A 23013-nucleotide genomic window follows, 5' to 3' on the forward strand; every position below is an offset into this window, starting at 1 on the left:
TTAATTAGGTAAATATTCAAAGTTATCTGACAAAAGTGATTTTTTGTCTCCCGTTCCTAACAGGCCATCTTTTTCTTCTGAAGATTTTTCTTTTACATATTTGATCTAGAAATAGGAAAAGACTGCATGTCAGGATGAGGGCCAAAGAGAGAACTAAAAGAGATGTGTGTGTGGGGGGGGGAGGTTACTTACCTTAGGATTTTCAGGGGTTAGGAGAATACAGAATAAATAAAAGATACCTCAATGCTGGTTATTTTCTTTAGGCTCAGGCAACCAGTAGTGGGCTTTGCCATTGTTTTACTCAAATTTAGTTCTCAGAAGCCTTTTGGAAGCTGCAACACAGACCTGTCTTGTTTATTGTGCGTCTTGTGTGGCAAAGAACATAGGTTTCCTAAAGCCTATTGTAGAATTAGACAGAAAATCACTTCATTTTACAGCATGCATTTCTTTTATTGTTTGATTAAAAATACATTTAAAAAGTTTTGAAATTTTATATCATAAGATTATTTTGATATATGTCCAACTAGGCCTTTTGTCAATGTTTATGTACACATATGTATACAATGTATATGTTACCTTTTGCCCACCAATTAGATCATATATCTTTGTAAGCTTAATTACTGAAGTTAGCAAGAAATGTAGAGACTTTTTGAAGGACTTGTCTACCTTCACCTGTCCAAGATCCCAGGGGTTTTGTGGTTCAGTGAGGCAATTCTGTTTCTCTTTGAAAGGAGATGAAATCATGTCTGTTCCATCAGGGATAATCTCAGTCCACAAAATAGTTTATAACTATACTGAACTTCTAAAGAAATTGAAGAAGTAATCATTGTTAAGCCACAGGAGACAATTTTGTTCCTTTCTTTCTTCCCATATAATACCTACTTGCCATTCATCTCATGAAGAGAATCTACTCCATGAAGCCCAGGAGAAAGCCAAGAAGAAAGGAAACACTTCTTTTCAAAAAGTTTTTTTTCAACAGAGACACAAGAAGACAAATTGTCAATGATACAGTCTAGCTACAGACAGATTATAGTGATTAAGGGTTCAAATTCTGCTCAAATTCTGGAACAATTTCTTAAAGTTGAACATAGCAGTTGCCCTTACATACCTTAACTTCTTTTTTTGGCATAATGAATGTTGTGGTTAATAAGATATATCATTTTTCCAGAATTTCCAGAGGCATATAACAACAGTTTTTATATATAAAAAAAAGAACAAACATATAAATTTTGCAAAAGTATTATCATACTAAATTATTTGCTTTTATCAAAAATAAAATCTATATGTATAAGTAAAACTTCACAACAATCAAGTTTATTTAGGTGAAAAACATGATACAAATCTATTAGTTGGATTTTATTTCATTTGAATGATAGGCTTTGCTCCAGAAAAGGTTTAGTAATGTTTATATATCCTTAAATATATATTAATGAAAATGAGAGTTCCAGAGGGTTTTGTTATCATATTATCAGTTTTGTCTCTTGACAGACTTGGAAATAAGAACACAGTTACACTTTGTCAGAGCCAGGATGCAGAGGGGTCACAGTCACTAAGGCAGTAATTCATTGTCTTTTTGACTGTGTTGATTAATCACCATAGTTTCCACACTCACATTGAACTTGAAGATCAATAACTGGCCAGCCTCTAGCCCTGTCACAATATCTCCTGGATTCTGTCTATGTAGTCTAAGTTAATAAAACTGGATGTCATAAACCTGTAACTTCTCAAATTCTAGTTTCCCAGGCTAAAGCTTCCTTGGGTAGCTAACTTAATATCCTGTTCTTTGTGTTTTTTTAAAAAACTCATAGGTGGTTATAAAAATAACCATAAAATCATTTTTTAAAAGTATAGGTGAAGATATTATCCATGATGCAATTCAGTAATAATTCTGTGAATCTATCAATGGCACTCTCTTCCGTAAAGGATGGTGGAAAGATGATGGTAGAGAGAGGGTATTTTTCTTTTTCTTTCCAGATGAACTTGCATGTGGGAAATGGTTATACACGAGTAAATAAGCCACTGCTCTATTTGCCATGTTCTGCTGCTTTGTAAAATGTAAAATTTCTAAGTAGTATATAAATTAACACAGAACTCATCTGAGGAAAAGAAAGAAGTCAATTTAGCCCTGGAGTTCAAATTTATAAACCACTATTTTAGTTCTATAGATAGTATGATATCATGGATAAGGATTTAATTTAAAGTTTGGAAATCCTTTGTTTCCACAAAAGAAAACTTCAGTTGGAAAATAAGAAGATAACCAATATAATAGAACATTTTATGAACATAGTTTTAGGAAATCCAAAATTGGTTAGCCTTTGTATTCATAACAATGATATGTTCTGAATACTGTTTATAAGTTATTCCAGTTCCTACTATATGCAACTTGAATATCTTTGAGATTTTTTTTTTGTGAGGAACTCATTCCAAGCTTCAGAAGATGCACCATGGTGACAAATTCCATCAGGAGCCATTTGCCACAAATGTATAAATGCTGGTGAACTGGAATTGAGATGACCCAAGAAAGAGAACTTACAAATATCATTTCAGTGCAAAAGGAACAAGTACATTTCGATTATTTGAAGTACATAGTTTCATCTCTTAAGTACCTGAATCAAAAGCATCTCACAGTTATGTGAATACTTGATTTGCCTCTTTTCTTGTAATTCTGTAGACGCAAATAACTTCAGAAGCAAAGAGATAACCCAGTGTCCTTGAGAATTTTGACAATCTTCAGGGAGTTCCATGTTCTGTAGTATTTTATTTCACAGTATTATACTAATTTCTGATTTGTGATATGTAATAATGATTTCTATCATCCATTGAGTAGCTACTGGGTTCTAAATTCCTTACGTGTATCATATTGACTTGATTTCATCCAGTGGTTCTCTCACTAGGAAAAATTTTTACCCTCTCTTCTCAGGATATTTAAGTGTTTGAAAACAATGTTGACTGTCATCAACATTGGGATATGACTGGGAATGGAGACATTCCATTAGAACTTTTCAAGTAGAAGCTGTTAGAATGCTACTTTTAAAAAATGTCCTATAATGTACATGGCATTCCCTAATCCCCTGCCCCATCCAACAGCCATTCAACCTCGTGTCAATAGTAGCAAAGTAGAGCAAACCTTTCCTAATCAACTCAATAATCCTACTTGGTAAGTATTATTAACTTCATCTTCAGAAAAGGGAATGAAAGTAAGACCCTTTGAGGTTAAGTAATTTAAGATCACAAACCTGAGTAAGTGGTGGTCCAAGGATTTTAATCCTAGTTCCTTGCTGCAGTCCAGCTGCAGCACAAACAGGGGTTCCCAAGGGGCAAGAGGGTTGATGAAGGAGATGCAGAGAAGGCTAAAGGCACAACTCTGTTTATTCCAGCAAAAGCCTCAGCTAGATATGCTTTCTATAGTTGTCAAATATTTGCATCATATTGTTCTAGGACCCACTACACCAACAAGTGCAGTCAATACCCATCCTTTCTCCTTCTCTTTCAATCTTTGTCTCTCATACTACCTCAGATAATCCCCCAGGTCCAGAAGCTGTGAAAAACACTTCCTCAAATAAAAGGGCAAAGACTTGCATCTCAGAGGGTTGGACTCAATGGCTGGGAGCCTTTGCTCACACGCTGCCATTTCCTGGCACCTTAGGGTCTGCAACATCTCTCCCTTTTTTGGGGGGGGGGTCCAGTCGTGGGGCCTGAACTCTGGGCCTGGGCATTGTCCCTCAGCTCTTCAGCTCAAGGCTAGCGCTCTACCACTTGAGCCACAGCACCACTTCTGGCTTTTTTTTCTTTTTGCTTATGTGGTGCTAAGGAATCGAACCCAGGGCCTCAGGCATGCAAGGCAAGCACTCTACCACTGAGCCATCTTCTCAGCCCCATCTCTCCCTTTTTATTTTTTAAATTGACCAAGTATATATCAGCCTGGACCTGGGCAAAGGAGTGAGCCATATATCTCAGGAAGAATGGCAAAGAAAGGAACACCAAAACAACAAATAGCAAAATGCCCCCAAAATACTAAAAGGGTGCTGTAACACATTTCTTGGATTGAATCCCTATAAGGAATGAAGTACTGATGCAGCCAAGTCTTTGAGGTTGCTACCTTTAGGGTGGAGTGGCTAATATAATATATCTGCCCCTGAAGCTGCATACTATCAAATTATCATGGGACCAGATTCCTTGAATATGTCACTGGATATTGGTCCAAGTCACATTTCCATCATATTTAAGAGGAGTAACATAAATGTACTGTTCATTATCATGTCATGTCATTTTAACTGCCTTTAGCAGCTTTACATGATTATTAACATACATCATGGCTGTTTCCAAAACATTTAGACACTCCACAACCTTTTTATCTACTTGCACCTGCATCCCAAGGGCACTGGAAACATTTGGAGCCAAAGTATTAACATGTTGTGCTGTATGTATGGTTTGGGTAAGGGCCATGGCAGAAGCAGTAGCACTGGCAATAAGATTTATGGTAGTAATAATGCTGGCAACCAATATTTCCAAAAATCTGCAAGAGCAGCTAACAGCTTTTTGAACCTCAATAGCAAACTGAAGCCTCAAATCATTATACCATGGTTCCATCAACTTAATAGGCAACATAAGATAAGGGGGTTGCATAGTAACAATCACTGTACGTGCTCCAAAAATGTCCAGGATTACTTATGCAGTTAGTAAGAACACAGTTATTCCTGCAAGAGGCAAGAGATATCTCACCATCCTTAACAACCACACCCTGCCCAACCACCAGTATGAATGGATGCATAACATAAGCTTGCACAGTAAATGATACAAATCCATGGAGCGGGATAGGTCTCTGGAGCAGAAGTATGAGAAGGTGTGAGGCAGTAGTCCAAGTGGGCCTTAGTGCAACATTCAGTCTCCAGATGTCAGGGTGAGCTTGTCCATGTGGGCTGGCCAAGATGGTGGCTGGCAAGACACCATTGGTCATGTCGCTCCTCTGAGACCAGTCCTGCAATGCGTAGTGGGGAACTCCCACTGCTGGAACACTAGACAAGATGTCAAATCCACAGGCCCTCCATGGTGGTTGATCATCAGCGGCTGCAGGGACCCTCCTGGCATAGTGGAATCCAAGTGGGGCACATGTTATCTCTTGCCAAAGCAGTTCTATAAGTCTTATGCATAAGCACCATCTTTTCTCATCCGTACACTCAGAGCCATAATCTGTCCCTGAATACCTTACCATACGTGTAAGTTTTACCACACTAATACATCCATGGATGCTATCCATGGATAAACAAATAGGTGGGCTAGCAGACAGCCCAGTCTGTTCTACAGGTCTAGAATATGGCTCCAGAAATCTAGCACTCTCTCCCACAATGAGCCCTGTGGCAGTAGTATACACTCTCATGGATGGCTCTTCCCAGGACACTGGGCAGGCAAGAGTGGGGTCAGGCAAGTAGGCCCAGTGTACCTCAGCTCAAACTTAGGCACAGGTTATTAATGCTAACATAGCCACAGATGGGGTTTCAGGTATGAGTATCCTTACTTTCCCTTTTACCATCTCTTGACCCTTAGAAGGTAGGGCCTTTATTTCCCCATGTTGGGAGTGGGGCCCTCTGGCTATGGGTTCCAGGCACGTGCTCCTTTGACCTCATTCTCTGAAATGACCAACATAGTCTCAGCATGGTAGACTAGCCGGTCTGGGATACACTTTGGCGACTCCACATCCTGTGGGAAAACACAAGCGTACCCTCGACCCCAGCAGGGGTTTGGGACCATTCCAGACTCCTGTCAAAGGGTCCTTCCATCCCACAGCTGCCGTGGGCATGGAGCTCTCTCCCAGTGGTGCTGTGCAGCAGTGAAGCCATCCTCTGAGACATTTAAAAATTTTTAAACAAAAATGGATAAAGATATAATGGCATGGGTAAGATCTTCCTGGTAGCTCATTTCCCTTTTCTATTTTTTGAATTTGATTTTTTAAAAATCCCCTGTCCTTGTGGATTATAGGGGATACCTGTGGTAAGAGTAAGATGTAGTTGTGAGCACAATGTTTTAAAGGCTTGAGAAATATAAGCTGGATCACGATCAGTCTCAATTTGTTGGGGCTAATTCATAAAGGCAATAACGGCAAATAAATGTGCAGTAACATTTCTATAATCCTTTCCTGTGTGACAGGAGGCAAAAAGCAATCCAGACTGAGTATCTACAGAAACATGAACATGGGACAAGCTGCCAAAAGAGGGAACATGAGTCACATCCATTTGCCATACTTGCCCAGGCAGAAGACCCCCAGGGGTGAACCACGATGGTGGGGGCAACATGAGCAAGTGGACACTGGGCACTATTGCATGGGCTTGTTTGTGACTTAATCTAAACGGCTTATGAAGGATGGCTGCATTTTGATGAAATTTTGAAGGGTATCAAGTGCAGCATCAACGGGGGATTGATTAAGCATAAAAAGCCAAGTTAACTCATCAGCAAGGGCATTGCCGTATGTTAAAGGTCCAGGTAGAAGAGACTGAGCAGGCATATGGCAAATAAATACAGGAGCTGTGCATTGCAACAATTGCTGCTGGAGGGTGGTAAAAAGATGCAACAGTTCCTTATCTGAGGTAAGAATAATGGCATCCTGAGTGCGTAGTAAAACAGAAACAACATACTGGCTATCTGAGTGAAATTTATAGCAAAAGGCAACTGTCATAAAGCCAAACTGGCAGCAAACAGCTCCACCCTTTGTGCAGAAGTGCTATTATATTTTACTTGTCTGGTGGAAGTATGATGTGGGGATTACAACAGGAGCCCCACCTTTCCATTCTTAGACCCATCAATAAACATATTGGGATCATTAGCAATAGGCTTAGAATAAATGAAGGAGCAGGCAGTAACACAATGATGATCAGCAAAATGTCGTAATGCAGGCAAGTGAAAAAGTACCTGCCCAGGAAAATTGACCATAGCAATTTGCCATTCCAAGGAGGTCTGTAACAGGCTATCATACACAGTCCTAGTTCTGAGCCAGGTCAAAGGCATCAGGCTCACACCCAGTCAATTGAATACAAAGCCTGCGTCCTTTAGAAATAAATAAGGGAATTAAAGGGTTACTAACACTCATGAAATGGTAGGCCAAAAATATCCATCAAATGGGAGCATCCTGCCAAAGGACAGCATCAGGAATTTGCAATGATTTAAAATATATAAAACAGCTGGGCGCTGGTAGCTCAGGCCTATAATCTTGGGTACTCAGGAGTCTGAGTACCCAGGCAAGAAAGTCCATGAGACTCTTATCTTCAATAAAATCAATAGAAACCTGGAAGTGGTGCTGTGGCTCAGGCAGTAGAGTGCTAGCCTTGAGCTGAAGAGCTGAGAGACAGTGTAGGCCCAGAGTTCAAGCCCCATGACATACATACATACAAACATACAAACATACAAACATACAAACATACATACATACATACATACATACATACATACATACATACATATATACATACATAAAAAACAATGGGTTGGGAATAATCTATGCACACAAGCTGGGCCTCACTAATTGCACATTTAACAACTTTTAAGGCTTTAACTGCTTTAGTAAGAACTTTTGGGGAGGCTGGGTTAGAGTCACCCTGAAAAATCTGAAAAAGAAGTTGTAATTTGCAGTGAAGGGTGAATCCAATTGATGTCCCCCAATAACTTTTGAAAATCATTGTGAGTTTGCAATTGCTTAGTCCTTACCTTTAGTTTTGGGGGAGTGACCTTTCTTTGGGAGATGTGATACCCTAGATATGAAAGAGGATGTTGTCTCAACATTTTTAGGGGCTACAATCAGGTTGTACAGCCGTAAAGACTGTTGCATAATCCTAAAACATAAGATTAACCTGTTTCTCCTCTGATGCTCCAATCAAGATATTGTCCATATAATGGATTATATAGGCAGAAGGATACTTTTTACATATGGGCTGTATGGCCTTGTTCACATAGAGTTAGCATAGTGTGGGGCTGTTGGCCATTTTCTGGGGCAGCACTGTCCATTCATATCTGTCATAAGTTTTGATCATATGAATGCTGGGAATAGAAAAAGCAATTTTTCCCCATCCCCTGGATACAGCGGTACGGTTAAAAAAAAAAAAAAGCAGTCCTTTAAATCTATTACCAATAGGGAAAAAGATAAGGGAATAGTTGTTGGTGAGGTCAGGCCAGGTTGCAAGCCACCCCTAGGGAACATAGCTTTATTAACCTCTTGAAAGTCCTGAAGAAGTCTCCCTGATTTCTTTTTAATAAGAAAGATAGAGGTGTTCCAGGAACTAGTGGAAGGCTTATGGCCTTGTAACAATTGCTCATGAACAGAGCCTCGGCAGCATCATGTTTTCCTTAGGCAAGGGCCACTGATCTACCCATATGGGTGTTGAGGTCTTCCAATATATAGATTCTGCATGTAAAGCTACCGTTATCGGTGGCCCTGTGAAAAACCCAAGCCCTGTCTGTTTAGGTTTGCAACAGGCTGGTAAGGTTTTAACCTTCCTTTCCCTTGTGGTCTCAGACCTGACATTCCATCATACCCTTGATTAAGCATTTGTTGAGTAACAACTGGGCTGGGACTGTGAATGTAAGCACCCATCTGAGAAAACACATCACAGCCCCACAGATTTACTGGAAGATCAGGCAAAACAAAAGGTTAAAAGACACCCGAATGGCCTTCCTTGGTCAGCCACCACAGGATGGCAGAACTTTTTTGAGCAACTTTGGACATGCCTATACTCTGCAGCAGGATGAGGCTATCTTCTTTTGGCCAGGAGGGGGCTAGTATAGGCAAGATATAACAGAAACATCAGCTCCAGTGTCAAGCCTGTAAAAAGCTTCCCTTCTATGTAAAATTCTAACTCAGGTCACTCTTGCCCAATTCTCTGAAGCCAGAAGACCTTCTCTGTGGAGCCAGAGCCTCTATTTCCCCAGTTAGGTTGATGAGATTTATTAGAAAGAGGAACTAAAGGAAGCAAAATCAATTGAGCAATGTGAATATGGGCAGGGACAAGCAAGGTTCCTTTTTTCAACCCAGCCATGATTTTAATCTCTCCTGTATAATAATTATCAATGACACCATGGTAAACAATCAGCCCTTTTAAAGTTCAGCTGGAGCTGCTCAACACCAAACCTTCTGTGGTGGCAAAGGCCCCTAGACCCCTCTAGGAATGGCAACCAGAGGAAGATCTCCCTCCAAATACACCCTCTCTGCTGTTTGCCTCCATCTTGTAAGACAGGAAAAAGTTGGAAATCCCCAGTATCCTCCCCCCACTCCTTAACAGTCAGTATAGCCTTTTGGACTGCAGATGTGGGTGGAGGAGGCTGAATTAAAAGCAGGTGTAATTACCTTCCCCTTTTATCACAGGGAAGGTAGCTCCCACAGGGCCAGGCAGAGGGGGTGGCCAGGGCCTTGGAGGGTCTTTGTCTTCTTTACAGAGAATGTTGAATATCTGATACAGACTTTCAGTGTTTCTAACACTAGGACTGACAGCCCTCTCCCTTCACATCTGATGTACAAAGGAGGGTCTCTTTATTTTTCCCCTCAGACAAGGATTTTATAGAAACAATTTCAGCATGGTGATTGGGATCAAGACTGTCTTGAATCATATTCCAAACAGAAAATGTCTGAGGGAGAATAGCATGTTTTCCTCTGATTTTTATCTGATTTTTTAAATTCCTGACTCACCTTTTGCCATATAGCCAGTTCCACCATTCCCTCTTCAGGAAACCAGGGGCAGAGATCCTCGACAACCTCAAAAAATTCCTCTAGCCCCTTTGAACTAATGTTGCAGCCCTTTTGCCTCACAAGGGCCAAGAGTGCTGTCAGAAACGGTTGCCTTTCTTTGCTCTGTTTCACCCTCATGCAAGTCTCCTTTCCTTTTCTGGTAGTGCGCTTCGTGGTCCCTTACCTGATTGCTTCTGTGCTCCAGAAGTCCTCCCTGTGATTTCCTCAAGTCCCTGGTCAGGCACCAGTTGCTGCGGTCCAGCTGCAGGCAGCACGAACAGGGGCTCCCAAGGGGCAAGGGGATTGATGAAGGAGACGGAGAGAAGGCTGAAGGCACAGCTCTGTTAAGTCCAGCAAAATCCTTAGTTATATACACATTCTGTATTTGTCAAATGCTTGCATCACATTGTTCTAGGACCCGCTGTGCCAGAAAGTGCAGACAGTATGCATCCTTTCTTAATCTATTTCAAACAATCCCTCAGATAAGTCCCCAGGCCCAGAAGCTGAGAAAAACACTTCCTCAAATAAAAGGGCAAGTGCCTGCAGCCCGAAGGTTGGAGTCAATGGCCAGGAGCCTTTGCTCACATGTTGCCAGCTCCTGGCACCTTAGGGTCCGAAACAGTTCCTTATTGTCATAGAACCCAATTTCTTTCCAAATACTCTGCTATCATCTCTAGAGAGAACTCAGGGACCACATGTAGATTCTGAGTTTTGAAACATTACCTTATTCTGTACTATATATCTCACCAAGCTCTCATTTGCCAAAACATTAATAGCTACTATTACTCTTAGGCATCTTCAGACTTACTTTTTAGGATAACATTTTAACTATTGTATCAGCAATCCCAAGAGAGAATGGTTGCTTCATTAAGTATGCTGTATTACTAAATAACCAGTGAGTTAAAAGAAAACAGAAAGCATTATTTGCCTCCACAAAGGTAACAGGAGAAAGTTGTGTATGTATTTGTGCATATGTGTTTCAAACAGAATTTAGATGAAATACAATGGAAACAGTGAAACTAGATGAGCAAGAGACTTTTTTTTTTTTTTAAGAGCAAGAGACTTATGTCCCAGAACATCTCTTTCTGGTCCTGAAGAGTTGTTGTAAGACTGTGGCATGCATTTGCATTCTGGGATATCATTATGGAGCACTGCAGAAGAGCCACAATGCTTCTATCCCTCTCCTTTGGATAAATTTAACATTGGAGTCAGTCTGAGCAGTAAAACCAGCAATGTCTTGCCTTTTCTCTTTTGATGAATTTTCCCTATATTTGCCCCTACTAAAGCTCGCTTGGGAAACATTACGAGCAACATATTGAAGATATGTTGAATATGATGAAGAAAGTATAGTGCCAATTTACTCTTAGCACCCTGTCTGTCAGGAGAAGCAACAAAATGGTCCTCTCATAATCTTTCTTATACTGAGAACATTTGTAGGAAGCACCCGGCCTATTGCTGAGCACATAGAAGATGCTGAATAAATATTGCCTTCCTTTCTTCCTCCTTTTGCTCCTCGACCTCTTTTCTTGCCACCTTCACATTACTCCTTTCCTTCTTCTACTCCATCCTTTCTCCCTATTCTTGTTCTTACCCTCTCCTTCCTCCCCTTCTTCCTTCTTCATAATATACCATAAAAATGATGCCACACAACAGAAGGGAACCCTATTGCATTGTTGGTGGGAATGTAAACTTGTTTAACCACTTTGGAAAGTAGTATGGAAGTTCCTCAAAAGACTCCACATAGAGCTCCCCTATGACCCAGCAATCCCACTTTTGGGCATTTACACACATGATCACAAATAAGACCATACTAAAGCTACCAGCACAACTATGTTTATTGCAGCACTATTTACCATAGCTAAGATATGGAACCAGCCTAGATGCCCCTCAGTAGATGAATGGATCAAGAAAATGTGGTATTTATACACAATGGAATTCTATGCCTCCATCAGAAAGAATGACATTGCCCCATTTGTTAGGAAATAGAAAGGTGTGGGGAAAATTATATTAAGTGAAGTAAGCCAGGCCCAAAGAAACATAGGTCCCATGGTTTCCCTTATTTGCAATAACTAGTATATGTCTGAGACAAGCAGAAAAGGTCAGATAAGTTGATGCTAGGTGAAATGAACCCCAAGATAAGTATTCAAATGTTTTTTTCTTTCTTGCTATTGTTTCTAACGTACTTATAAGATGATTTCTTTGTTGTTTTGTATGTCCCTCCCCCATGGTATAACCCCTGCTTTCATTGTATTTGATGTTGGTATAATTTGTGGGAAGGGAAAAAACAAATCGTTTAAATAAGGATACAGGTGGACCCATTGCAACAATGAGATGTACAAGTCATTATGTTGAAAAACGAACTTTACAACTTTGGCTGGGCGGGGTCGGGGGCTGCGGAGGTGCGGGGTGAGATGGGAAGGGGAAACAAAGGAGGAGGCAACAATTCTTGATAATCGTACTCATTACCTTGTTCATGTAATTGTAACCCCTCTGTACAGTATTTTCACAATAAAAAATTTAAAAAATGATGCCACACAAATAGCCACTCTCTCTTTAACATTTACAGTCAGTTTAGCCTAATGCATTAAGAAATTTTATAGAACATGTAGTCATAAAGTGTTTGGGCTCAAGAAATAGACTATACAGGTTGAAACCTAGGGCCTTGTGTTTGCTAGGCAGGTACTGACTTATATAACCTTTCACCTCTATTATTATTAACCAGGCAGTTTTCTTGGGAAAATTAATAAACCTTTTATACCTCAGAAACTTCCTCTGCAGTAGCTAAATAATAAAAACCTTACCTGTTCCACAAAAGTGTGATAAGAATTGGAAGAGGTGAAACTTGCTGTGTAGTTGTCATTGTAGATGGCATGTATGGCAAATACCCAACAAGTATAAAAGATTGCAATATTATAAAGTGATATATGCTGGCATTTGAGTAGTCTAGAGAAACAATTGTCACTGGTTCTTATTACTATCTTCCTTTAACTTCTGTTAAGATTTAGGTTTAAGTTGTCCGATTTGACCTATATCTTTGAACGTATTTTGTGGGGGAAGGTGATTTCCCACTTTAGGTATGTACCTAGATATAATCCTGAATATCATATCTCAATCTCTACTAATTAATTTGAACATCTCTGCTAATTATATTCAAGTTCTAAAAGACAAATCTTTGGTTTCTGTCAAAACAAATTTGGGCAGTAACGGGTTATGATAAGAAAAAACAGTCTAGTATCTTCTTATGCACATATGCAAGTACACCCTTACAAGAGAATATTATAGCTTGCATCACTTATTTAGAATAAACTACCTTGGCTAGTTGGTTTGTGCTTTCTCAGTCTCATTGCTGAACTAACTTAGGGGGAAAGACTAGGCTGGTGTGACAGTATATGTATGTACAAAGGATTATTTCATTTTTACAATTTTATTTTTTTGTGAAGATGCTGTACAGAGGGCTTACAGTTACATGAGTGAGGCAATGAGTACATTTCTTGTCAAGCATTCTTAACTCCTCCCTTGTTGTTTTCTCCCTATCCCTTCCTTCCCCCACCTCCCTCACTCCTTCCCTTGCCCCAAATTGTACAGTTCATTTCCAATATAGTGTCTTATTGGTATCATTTTTACAGTGGGTCATCTTGTGTCCTTGTTATTCCACTCCCCTCTCTTCCTCACCCCCCCAAAAAAAACTCAAGAAAGATGATTCATTTTAAATAATACTACACATTGATGGTAATAGTGATTTGGAATTGGACCTGAGTTTGAATCATAGTTTAACAATTATAGGTATTGACTTATCTTCTTTAACACTAAAAACTGGGGATAATAAACACATACTCAACATTATTGTTATAAGATTTCTAAGAATGATGCGTAGGAACATAGGAGCATTGAAGTCACTACTTTATTTTCTCTTTCCAGAGGAAGAAAGTTGACTGACAAATACTTGGGGTCTCCTGGAGCTCATATCCCTTTGGTTAACGTCTGTGATCTTTGGAACTTAGTTCTTAATCCCTTGACGAAGGGATTGATAACAAAGAGGAACTGATTACATATGTATTTCAAAATATATGTACTGTATTTGATAGCTCACCCTAGCAGTTATAAAGCAAATGACAGAGCAGGGTAGGGAGTGAATGGAGGGAATTTAATTACACACCTGGGAAAAGTCAATAGTGAGGACTCAGTTTTTTTTCATACTAGAGAGAGGCAAATGTGGTACAGGATGTACAACAATGGATCATAAGTTAGAAAAACTAAAGCTTTTTCCTGGTGTCTAACTTTATGCCATCTGGTTTATCTCTTTTCTTTCCTTTAACTGTGAATAAGATATGTCACAAATGGTCTTTTTTGCCTTTCAATATTGAAGTAACAATGAATGTTTCTTGTGCTTTAATTTTTCAATTCAAATTCAGTGCACACTTGCTTTTGGACCACGGAGCTCAGGAGTGAAAGGCTTCTTTAGCTCTTTACAGTTCAGCAGTTGGGCACAAAAATCTTCCCACCAAAAACTAGGAAGGAAGGTGCCCAGCTCTGGGCTAGTCTCCATGCCCTCTGAGAGTACAAGACCGCTGCGTTGTTCTGGGCCAGGTCAAAGAGACCAGGATACCTTGTCTTCAAAGAGTTTGGATTCCTTTCAGAGTATTAGTCAAGATGTTTTGCTGAGCAAGACTAGGAATCCATAGGAGGGCGGGTTAGTTTACATCCTGTCTACTTGTCATTACCTCTAACACACACACACACACAATCACAGACAGGCAGGCAGGCAGGCAGACAGACAGACACACACACCTAAAACACACAAGCTGCACAAGCTGAATGAAATATGTTAGTGATTTTAGGGGAGAAATGGGCAAAACAGTAAGGTTTCTTGCATCCTTCTAGGTGTGTGTGTGTGTGTGTGTGTGTGTGTGTGTGTGTGTGTGTGTTTGTGTGTGTGTGTGTGTCCTAAGATGTCTGTGCCACACTTGGAGCTCACCTATGTCGGAATTGAGCAAAACTTGGCTTTTCCCTCTGACATGCTAAGGAGGCTTTGAGGCTCACCTCAGACCTGCGGTGGAACTTCCAGCTCTCTGCTGCTGTATTTTTAATACACGGGACACATACTTTCCTTTCCTTCTTACAAAAAAATGCACCTGCAGACGTAACAGGAACCGGGTTAGGATCTCAGAAGAAAGGAGGAGGAGAAGGAGGAGGAGGAGGAGGAGGAGGAGGATCGGGGAAGCTGGAGGCAGCTGGTGGTGGGTCCCGTGAAATCTGGTGCATCGGGAGGGTCCGGGAGGCTGCTGGGGCTGGGTCAGTTTCGGGCCGGGCGCTTGGGGTCCCGGAGCGTCGGTCTCGGCCCGGGGAGACTTGAAGGCGGCTGCACGGGGACTGTGCCCCGCCTTGCGGGCTGGTCCCGGGTTGGACCTTAGGGTCCTGGAGCTGGAAGGAGCGCGTGGAGCAGGAAGGGAGGGAAGGACTGAGGGAGGAAGGTGGGAGTGTAGGCTGGGAAAGGGCGGGCGGGAGGCTAGGAGGAAGGGGCGCGCGCGGGGCGCGGGCGGGGTGCGCAGCAGGGTGGAGAAAGCGGCTGGAGCAAATTTGGGGCCGGGCTAGCAGCCGTTTGGCTTTTAACCTGGGCAAGTGGAGGCGGGGAAGGAGCCCGGGGAAAGGGGAGGTGTGTGGGATGGGGGTGGGTGGGGGGGAGGGTGGGAAGCACATGACATCACAGCAGGTCAGAGAAAAAAGGGTGCGCGGCGGCACCGGCAGGAGCAGGGCGTTTTGGCACTGGGAGCGCGCCCGGCCTGCCCCGCGGGGACCTCGTGCCTGTAGAGACCATGCAGAAGTCTCCTCTGGAAAAGGCCAGCGTCCTCGCCAAACTTTTTTTCAGGTAGGAAGGGTGTCCAGCGGATCTTTGGAAGGTCACGTGCCCACGAAGGAGGAGGGAGCGAATCTGGAAAGAGTTTGGGGGAAGGAGGAAGGCTTCTTTATTTATTTTTTTTAAGATGCACTATCATTCATCATTGTGATTTTGTAGGATAGAATCACGTTAAGAAGCGGTAAAACCATAAACTGTTTGAATAGAGAGCAAAATCGACTGGCAACTCAAAGGCAGACTCCCCAAGTCTAACCGTGGTGTGGTGAAATTAATTTCTTTGACTCTTTTTTTTCTGAAAAAAAAGATAAATTATGAAATTATTATAGATCAAGTCTTAAAAGTTTGTTCCTTTATTTTCTCTTCTTCATGCCTGTGGGAAACTTGTCTCCTTGGCACCCAAGTGTCAGGCTTGTATGTGGCTGGGTGGTGAGAAAAGGTTTGTTGTTGGAATTTTAGGGGGAAAAAAATCGGGAGAGGAGTTGGGAATTATGTACTTAAAATTTTTATTGTTGGGATACTGAGTAAGTAAATCTTAACAAGTATTTGACACAATCCTGTTGCTCTTCATAAGAATGAAAGCAAATCTATTGAGAAACTTACCTTAAAAATGTGTGCATACTATGAGCTACAAATTGTAAAACAAAAAAAAGAGGTGAGAATTATGGAAATGCAAAGCTGTGGGTACAGGCATGGATATTCTATCCAAGTGACATTTAATAAATTATACCCATATTCTACCTTGCATGTGATGAGCTGTAAAAAAGCTTGCAAACTTCCTTTGACTAGATTTTTTTTTAAATAAGAGTTAAAATTCAAAGTCTTAGGCAACTGCAATTAAATGTAGCTCTTCAGATTTGAATTATTCTTTGGATACTGTATCTGCTTTGTTCCTATTATTACCCTTGTGTGAATGAATGAAAAGGTGCAGCTCTCCCAGGGGACATTACTTGACTCATACTTTCCTAATGAATCAGCATGTTAAAGTATCAGAAAAGCCACGTGTATTAGAAATCTGACCTTATATATGTATGTTTGTATGTGAGGGACATTTAGCTTTCATATCTCTCTAATATTCCGTAGAACTAGAACTCAGGTGCTAAGGAGAAGCCATTGGCCTTTGAAGGAGAGCTCCTCCCTGTGGATGAAAGAAAAGGACTTTACTCTTTGGAATTACTCTTGCATTGATCTTTACAGTACCTGTTGTTACTTTGTCTATAAAACTGGCTTATCTGTTGATCTACTTATTATTCTACTACTTACTAAATTGGAATGTTAATGGTTATGAATTATAGGACTATTATGAAAGCACTTTGAGAAATCTACAAACAATTTTCAGGAGATCAGTGATTATTTTTACTATGGAGATTATTGATTATTAATTAACATGGAACTTCAGAATTGCTTATCTACAGAAGTATTTTGAATTTTTTTCCTAATATATTTCATTATATTTAAAAAATGCTCTTAGGTCAATTTGAAAAGAAAATATGGTATAATAGGGCCTAAATTTGTTAAGAGCCTACTCATTTCTGTTCTCCAAACTATTTCACAATATATTGCTCTAAGAATAGGCCATGCTTTTAAAAGTTAAGTTCCTACTATTTATAGGAACTGACAATCACCTCAAGTACCTGTGATTATAAACTTCCTTTGGAATTATAATTATAAATTCCATTGGGCTAGGCAATATAGCCTATAAGTCAATGGAAGTAGGCTTCCATTCCCAATATTTTGACTTCCGACTCCATATTTACTTAGTAGCTGTGTGATCTGAGACAAGTCCCTTAACATCTCTGTTTGCATGACATGGCATTTAAAACTTGGAATCTAGTAGGACCTGTGACACAGGATTTAATCTTAAAAAATATATATGTACTGTGTTCAATCTAGTAAATGTTAGCTGCTATTATTATTAATATTATTAATCACAGGTTTTGCATTCATTAGAGGACCATGTGCCTTGTATATATATGCAAAATGACCAATTAATCTCTGTTTTTTTTTTGTCTGTCATGGGGCTTGAACTCTGGGCCTGGGTGCTGTCCCTCAGCTTTTCAGTTCAAGGCTAGCACTCTACCACTTGAGCCACAGCACCACTTCCGGTTTTCTGAGATAAGAGTCTCAAGGACTTTCCTGCCCAGGTTGGCTTTGAACCGTGATCCTCAGATCTCAGCCTCCTGAGTAGCTAGGATTAAAGACATGAGCCACCAGTGCCTGGCTGTTGTGAACAATTTTGTGACTATCAATCTGTATGGTAAATGAATAGGCTAGTTTGAGAATTTAATTTGAGAAAATTCATCTAACATAGCCTTACCAGATATTTAGGGAAAAAAATCATTATCTTCTTAAATACCTCAGAATTTAACTTTCTGAAGGCGATTCATTTAGTTTCATAGCTATAAAGGAGTAAAACTTAGAATCTACTCATGATTTAACATTTGGAAATTCAAGAGCTCAGGAAAAATCTTTCTGAATTTTCCAAGTTTCATTTCAAATACAAAATTTAAAGACACAAGTAGCTGTCGTGCATAATAGGAAAAATATTTTTTCTACAAATCAGATATCATATATCATGGAAAACAAGTACATTAAGATGAAGCTGCTATGAAAACAATACTTATGAAATAAGATATTTTAAAGCCAGATTTGATGCATTATGTAGACTGTGATTCATATTCCCGTGGGATTAATTTACAAAAGTTTACAAGGGAGAGATTTTGATTTGAGGAATGTTTCAAGTTTGTATTTTTCCTTTTTTTAATGTATTTTTTATTATCTTTAAGTACCTGTGCATTTTCTTCTAATTTTTTAATGTAGTGATCTAGTTTCTTTCCTCTTTGTCTTTTCTCAAATTTCTCATATTCTGTTTAATTTTGTGTGCTTAACTGTGTTGAATGATATGACATCAATCAAAAAATTTTTAATCTTTTTATTATGGAATAACCTTGAAAACTGTATATAAATTTCTTTTTATTTGTGCATATTTTATGTGTGTATTGTTCCTGGGAGTGAATTCAGGGCCTAGGTGCTGTCCCTGAACTTTTGTGCTCAAGGCTAGTACTCTCTCTACTGTTTGAGCCACAGCTCCACTTCTGCCTTTTTTGGTGATTAATCGGAGAGGACCTTTTTGCCTGGGTTGGCTTTGAACTGTGATTCTCCGATCTCAGCTTCCTTAGTAGCTAGGATTATAGTTATGTGCCACCAGTGTCTAGCACTTTTACTTTACTTCTTTATCGTAATTATCTTTCAGTTATAGTTTATGTTTAGATTAAAAATCATGTTTTAGACTTATCACTTTACTTCGCTTCTCAATGAGTTTTTCACTATATCTCATAATCAGAATTATCATCATAATTAGATTTAACAGCTAACATTTACATAAGATTAGGTATAAATCTTTTGGCACACCACAAATATCTTCTCCACCTCCCCCCAATTGAGATAGTCTTCCTTTGCAGCCCAGGTTTGTCTAGAATTTGCAGCAGTGCACCTCAGGCTCGTCTTGAAGTCTTGATCCTCCTCCTCCTGCCTCCCAAATGCTGGATGTACAAGCATGCAACACCATTGCCAGTTCAAAAACAATTCTTAATGAAAACAAATATAAGGGCTTGAGCATTGGCAGCTTAATTATTTAAGCATATAATAAAAATATGTGAAAATGATGATTTTGAAGAAGACCAAACAGAAATGAAAGCATATCATTAAGGAATCAACTACTATTAGTTTATATTAACATTTTATTTTTACATATTTACAATAAATGAGGAAGGCTTAAATAATGACTGAGTCACAAATATTTTTGCATTTGTTAGGAGGTATTCATAAAACGTTGTCACAGTAAACTAGCAACTTAACAAGTGTCTAGCTTGCTTCTGATCAATGCACATGCATGGTCACAGATTTATTTGTCAGACAAGGCATAGACTTTCCAAATCAAAAGATTCATGAAACAAAGACCATGATTTAATGAACAATTCCTATTGTGTTGCACAACTACTCATGGTGCTGGCCTATCATGTGTCCATTTACCAATCCATGGGCAAATCCATAGGCCCACTCAGTAGCCACAGTCCTGATTTTCATACTTTTGTCAGTTTTGTCTCCTGTAGGAAGTGGAGGAGGATATCTCTGCCATAGGAACCCCTCTCTCTTCAACAATGTTGCCCAACAGTACCAAACAACTTTCCCTTCTTCCAGTTCTGGAAAGCATTTATTTTCCTTTTGCTGATTACATTTTGTTATTAGTTTTGTTATTATGCAGCTCAGACTTTTCAAGTTGTGATATGTGTTAATTTTGTGTAAGTTTTGGCTGGGTTAACTCTGAGTTCTAAAAGTATTCCTCTATATGATACGACTGGAATTGTAGTGGTTTGGTTGGATAAAATAAATATCCATACATATAATGAAGTTTGCTTTAATTGATTTTTGTCAGTTTTGAAATGAATTTAGGCTGATTTTAAAATTGGTTTTCTTACTTTGATTTGGAAGTGAATTTCAATGCATGTTCCTATATACATATAGGACTTAGCATACAGTGTGCTTTTAATAGTCATTTTCTTGCAAAAAGAGAACAGTGGAATCTATTTTTCTTATCTGTTTCATTAATATTTTATATTTGTTATGAAAACAAAATATTCCATTGTGCCTACTGATATACAAGGTAAATCACGGCTTGCCAGTTTTTTGTTTATGTTTTATGGAAGGAAGTAGGCTTTAGTGTGATAATATTCTATCTATAAATGTTGAAACTTGTTTAACAGATCTTTGAATGAACACTACCATAAAATATATTATTTTTGTTAGTGTCTTTTTCATAAGAACCTGTAATTTCAGTGTGATAGCCCTATTAGATAAGTATAGGATTGCCAAACTATCAGGGAAGGGTGTTAACCACTTAGCATGCAGTTATATGTTGTTTGTCAAAACTTTAAAAACACCTCTGACTCAGTAGCAATTTTGGCCATTTTGATCCTCTAATTCCTGACGCATCCTGTACAGGGCATTTCCCTGGATCACAATTCAGGTAATGCAATGAGGTCAAGAAGGGGAAACAGACTATGACACAAGTCTGGTTTTTGGGAAAAACTGACAGGATGATTACTTTATAAATATGTCAAGTGCATTATGTCAGAGCACAACATTACTATTTGAGTTCCTTCAAATGAACGTACGTCCGAATGAACGTTCATTCTTTGGGGTTGTATGTTCAATAAACATTGCCAAGGTTTCTGTAGTGTTTAGGATTATTAGGTTTCATAGCCCTTAAGCTGTGCTCTGATATAGTCTGTGAATTACTCCAAGGAACTGAATAAGAGCAATTATTGTCTTCACAGGTCATGATTCTGAGTAGCTGGGAGGATGCTTTTATTCCATGTATATTCAAGTATTTGTTTCAATATGAAATTAGCATTGCAGAGTGGCTTTACTGTAAAGCTTTGCTTCAACAAATAGCATGGGCTTCTTTTAAACAAGAGGCTGCTAAAAATTCAAGTTACTTCTAAATCATTTGATGTAGCGAATCACAAGCTGACAGAGCCCTCGAAGATCTGTTTTTCACAGTTGTATCCATTTTTAAGGCTTGTCAAGTTTGCTAGTCTGTGTGCAGCTCCATGAATTTCTTCCAACCTTGTGACATTGTTGACTGCTCCAAATTGTAATGGTCCGTTAGACTTCCTTAGTATAGTATTCAGACCATACCAAAATGCTCAGAGAGAATGACTTAATAAAATCAACACTAGAGATTTATGGTGGCATTTACCAGTCCTGAAGTGGTGGCATCATTTTGATTTTAAAAAGGCTCAAAGGAGGGCTGGGAAGGTGGCTCAGTGATAGAGTGCTTGCCTTGCATGCATGAGGCCCTGGGTTTGATTCCCCAGAACCACAGCGCCCAGGCCCAGAGTTCAGGCCCCATGACCGGAACCCCCTCCCCAAAATAAAAAGGCTCAAAGGAAGCAAATCTTGGAAGAGAAATACTCTGTCCAGTTTTCCCTGTGATCATCAAGTCTACACTTTGATAGCATAGCCTACTTGCTAATTCTTGGCTCATAGGCTAAGGAAATGACCCAGAGGTTTTGATAAAGTATTTAGGATACTTAGAAGTATAAACTTTGAAATGATGCTCTCATTCTGGCAGGTAATTTCCTGAAGGAATGGAGCCAAAAAGCAGAATGTCTGCGGTAGGTCAAGAATCTAAGCAGTTTGAAAGACATGCTCATTCATTTATCACCACTGCATTCCATGCAAGACAGTAGGGAGGGTAAGCAGGAAAGAAATTGCCTTTATGGAATCAATTTTCTGAATCTTAGGATCCAAGGGGTTTGTCGAAGACCTCAGAGGGACATCTAATCCTTAAGGCTAGTTTGCATTTACACTTAAAGGAAGCTTTCAGTAAGAGTTATCCAGACAAAGAAAATGGGGATGAATTCAGAAAACATTTAAAATAGAAAACCAGCTGATTGTGTGTAGCCATGGTAAGAAGAGTGAGCAAAGTGCTTTCAGAGGATTCAGAGAAGGACTTATCTATACATTCTTTCTAAGAATATGTGACAGGAATTTGTAGGAGATACATTTGGAAACCTTAGTAAAGACCAGATCATAAGGGGCTTGGTAAGGTTTGCTTGAGCCTTATCTTTCTCCAAGTGAAAGGCCACACACTGTAAGCAGTTCAGAGGCTATCCAGTTTTTTCAAATAGTACCAAAGAAACTCACCTTTCAAGTCAGAGATGAATTCAACATCTGAAAACTCAAATTTGTTTCTTTTCTGCCCTTTTCACCTGATACATTATTATTGCTGTTACCTATCCATAGATGCCATTATAAAGCTTATATGCACTTTACAAATCTATGTAAGACAAGAAAGTACTAAATACATGATCAGATCATGGAAACAGCCTTGACCAATGTCAGTAATATAATAAGAAATTGAATAGTTATTCAGGTATATGAAATATATAACTGCAATGACTTCCAAACTTTTAGTCACTAGGTTAAGTTTATAAAATTGTTGAAATTAAAGACCAAAGGTAGCCATCCCAATGATATCAAAGCTAACTTTTGTTCAGTGAAATTTGCTTAGCTAGAAAGAAGTGAAGTGAAAATAATCATTTAAAATACAAATGTGTTATTAGTTATTAATTTATTCATGAATAGTTATGTATATTCATTTACTTAGCACTATGATTATGCCTTTAATATGAGGAATATAGTAGTTTGAAATCTTAAGATACAGAGAGAAATTTATTAAATAAGCTGCAAAGTTAGATTCTGGGCTAGTAGACATGTAAGTTGTTCGTTAAAAATAATTTCCCACAAAAAACTGCAAAATGCTGAAATAAGGACATAGGTTGACCCATTGTAACAATGAGATGTTCAAGACACTATGTTGAAAATTTTACTACATGGGGATGGGGAGGGAGGAGTTAGGGAGGTGGGGAAGGAAGGCATGGTAGGGGAA

General features: G+C 39.3%; 1 protein-coding gene across 1 annotated transcript in view; it reads left to right on the forward strand.

Annotated features, from left to right (window-relative positions):
- The first annotated feature begins 15428 nt into the window (after nt 1-15428).
- Nucleotides 15429-23013, forward strand: part of Cftr (CF transmembrane conductance regulator) — a 136792-nt gene continuing 129207 nt past the window's right edge. Inside the window, exon 1 of the mRNA XM_069996626.1 lies at nt 15429-15572. Within this exon, the coding sequence (XP_069852727.1) occupies nt 15520-15572 (53 nt within the window). The 5' untranslated portion in view covers nt 15429-15519. The remainder of the gene's footprint in view (nt 15573-23013) is intronic.

This window comes from Dipodomys merriami, unplaced genomic scaffold, assembly GCF_024711535.1.
Source record: "Dipodomys merriami isolate MVZ:Mamm:240054 unplaced genomic scaffold, mDipMer1.0.p SCAF_5, whole genome shotgun sequence".
Lineage (NCBI taxonomy): Eukaryota > Metazoa > Chordata > Mammalia > Rodentia > Heteromyidae > Dipodomys > Dipodomys merriami.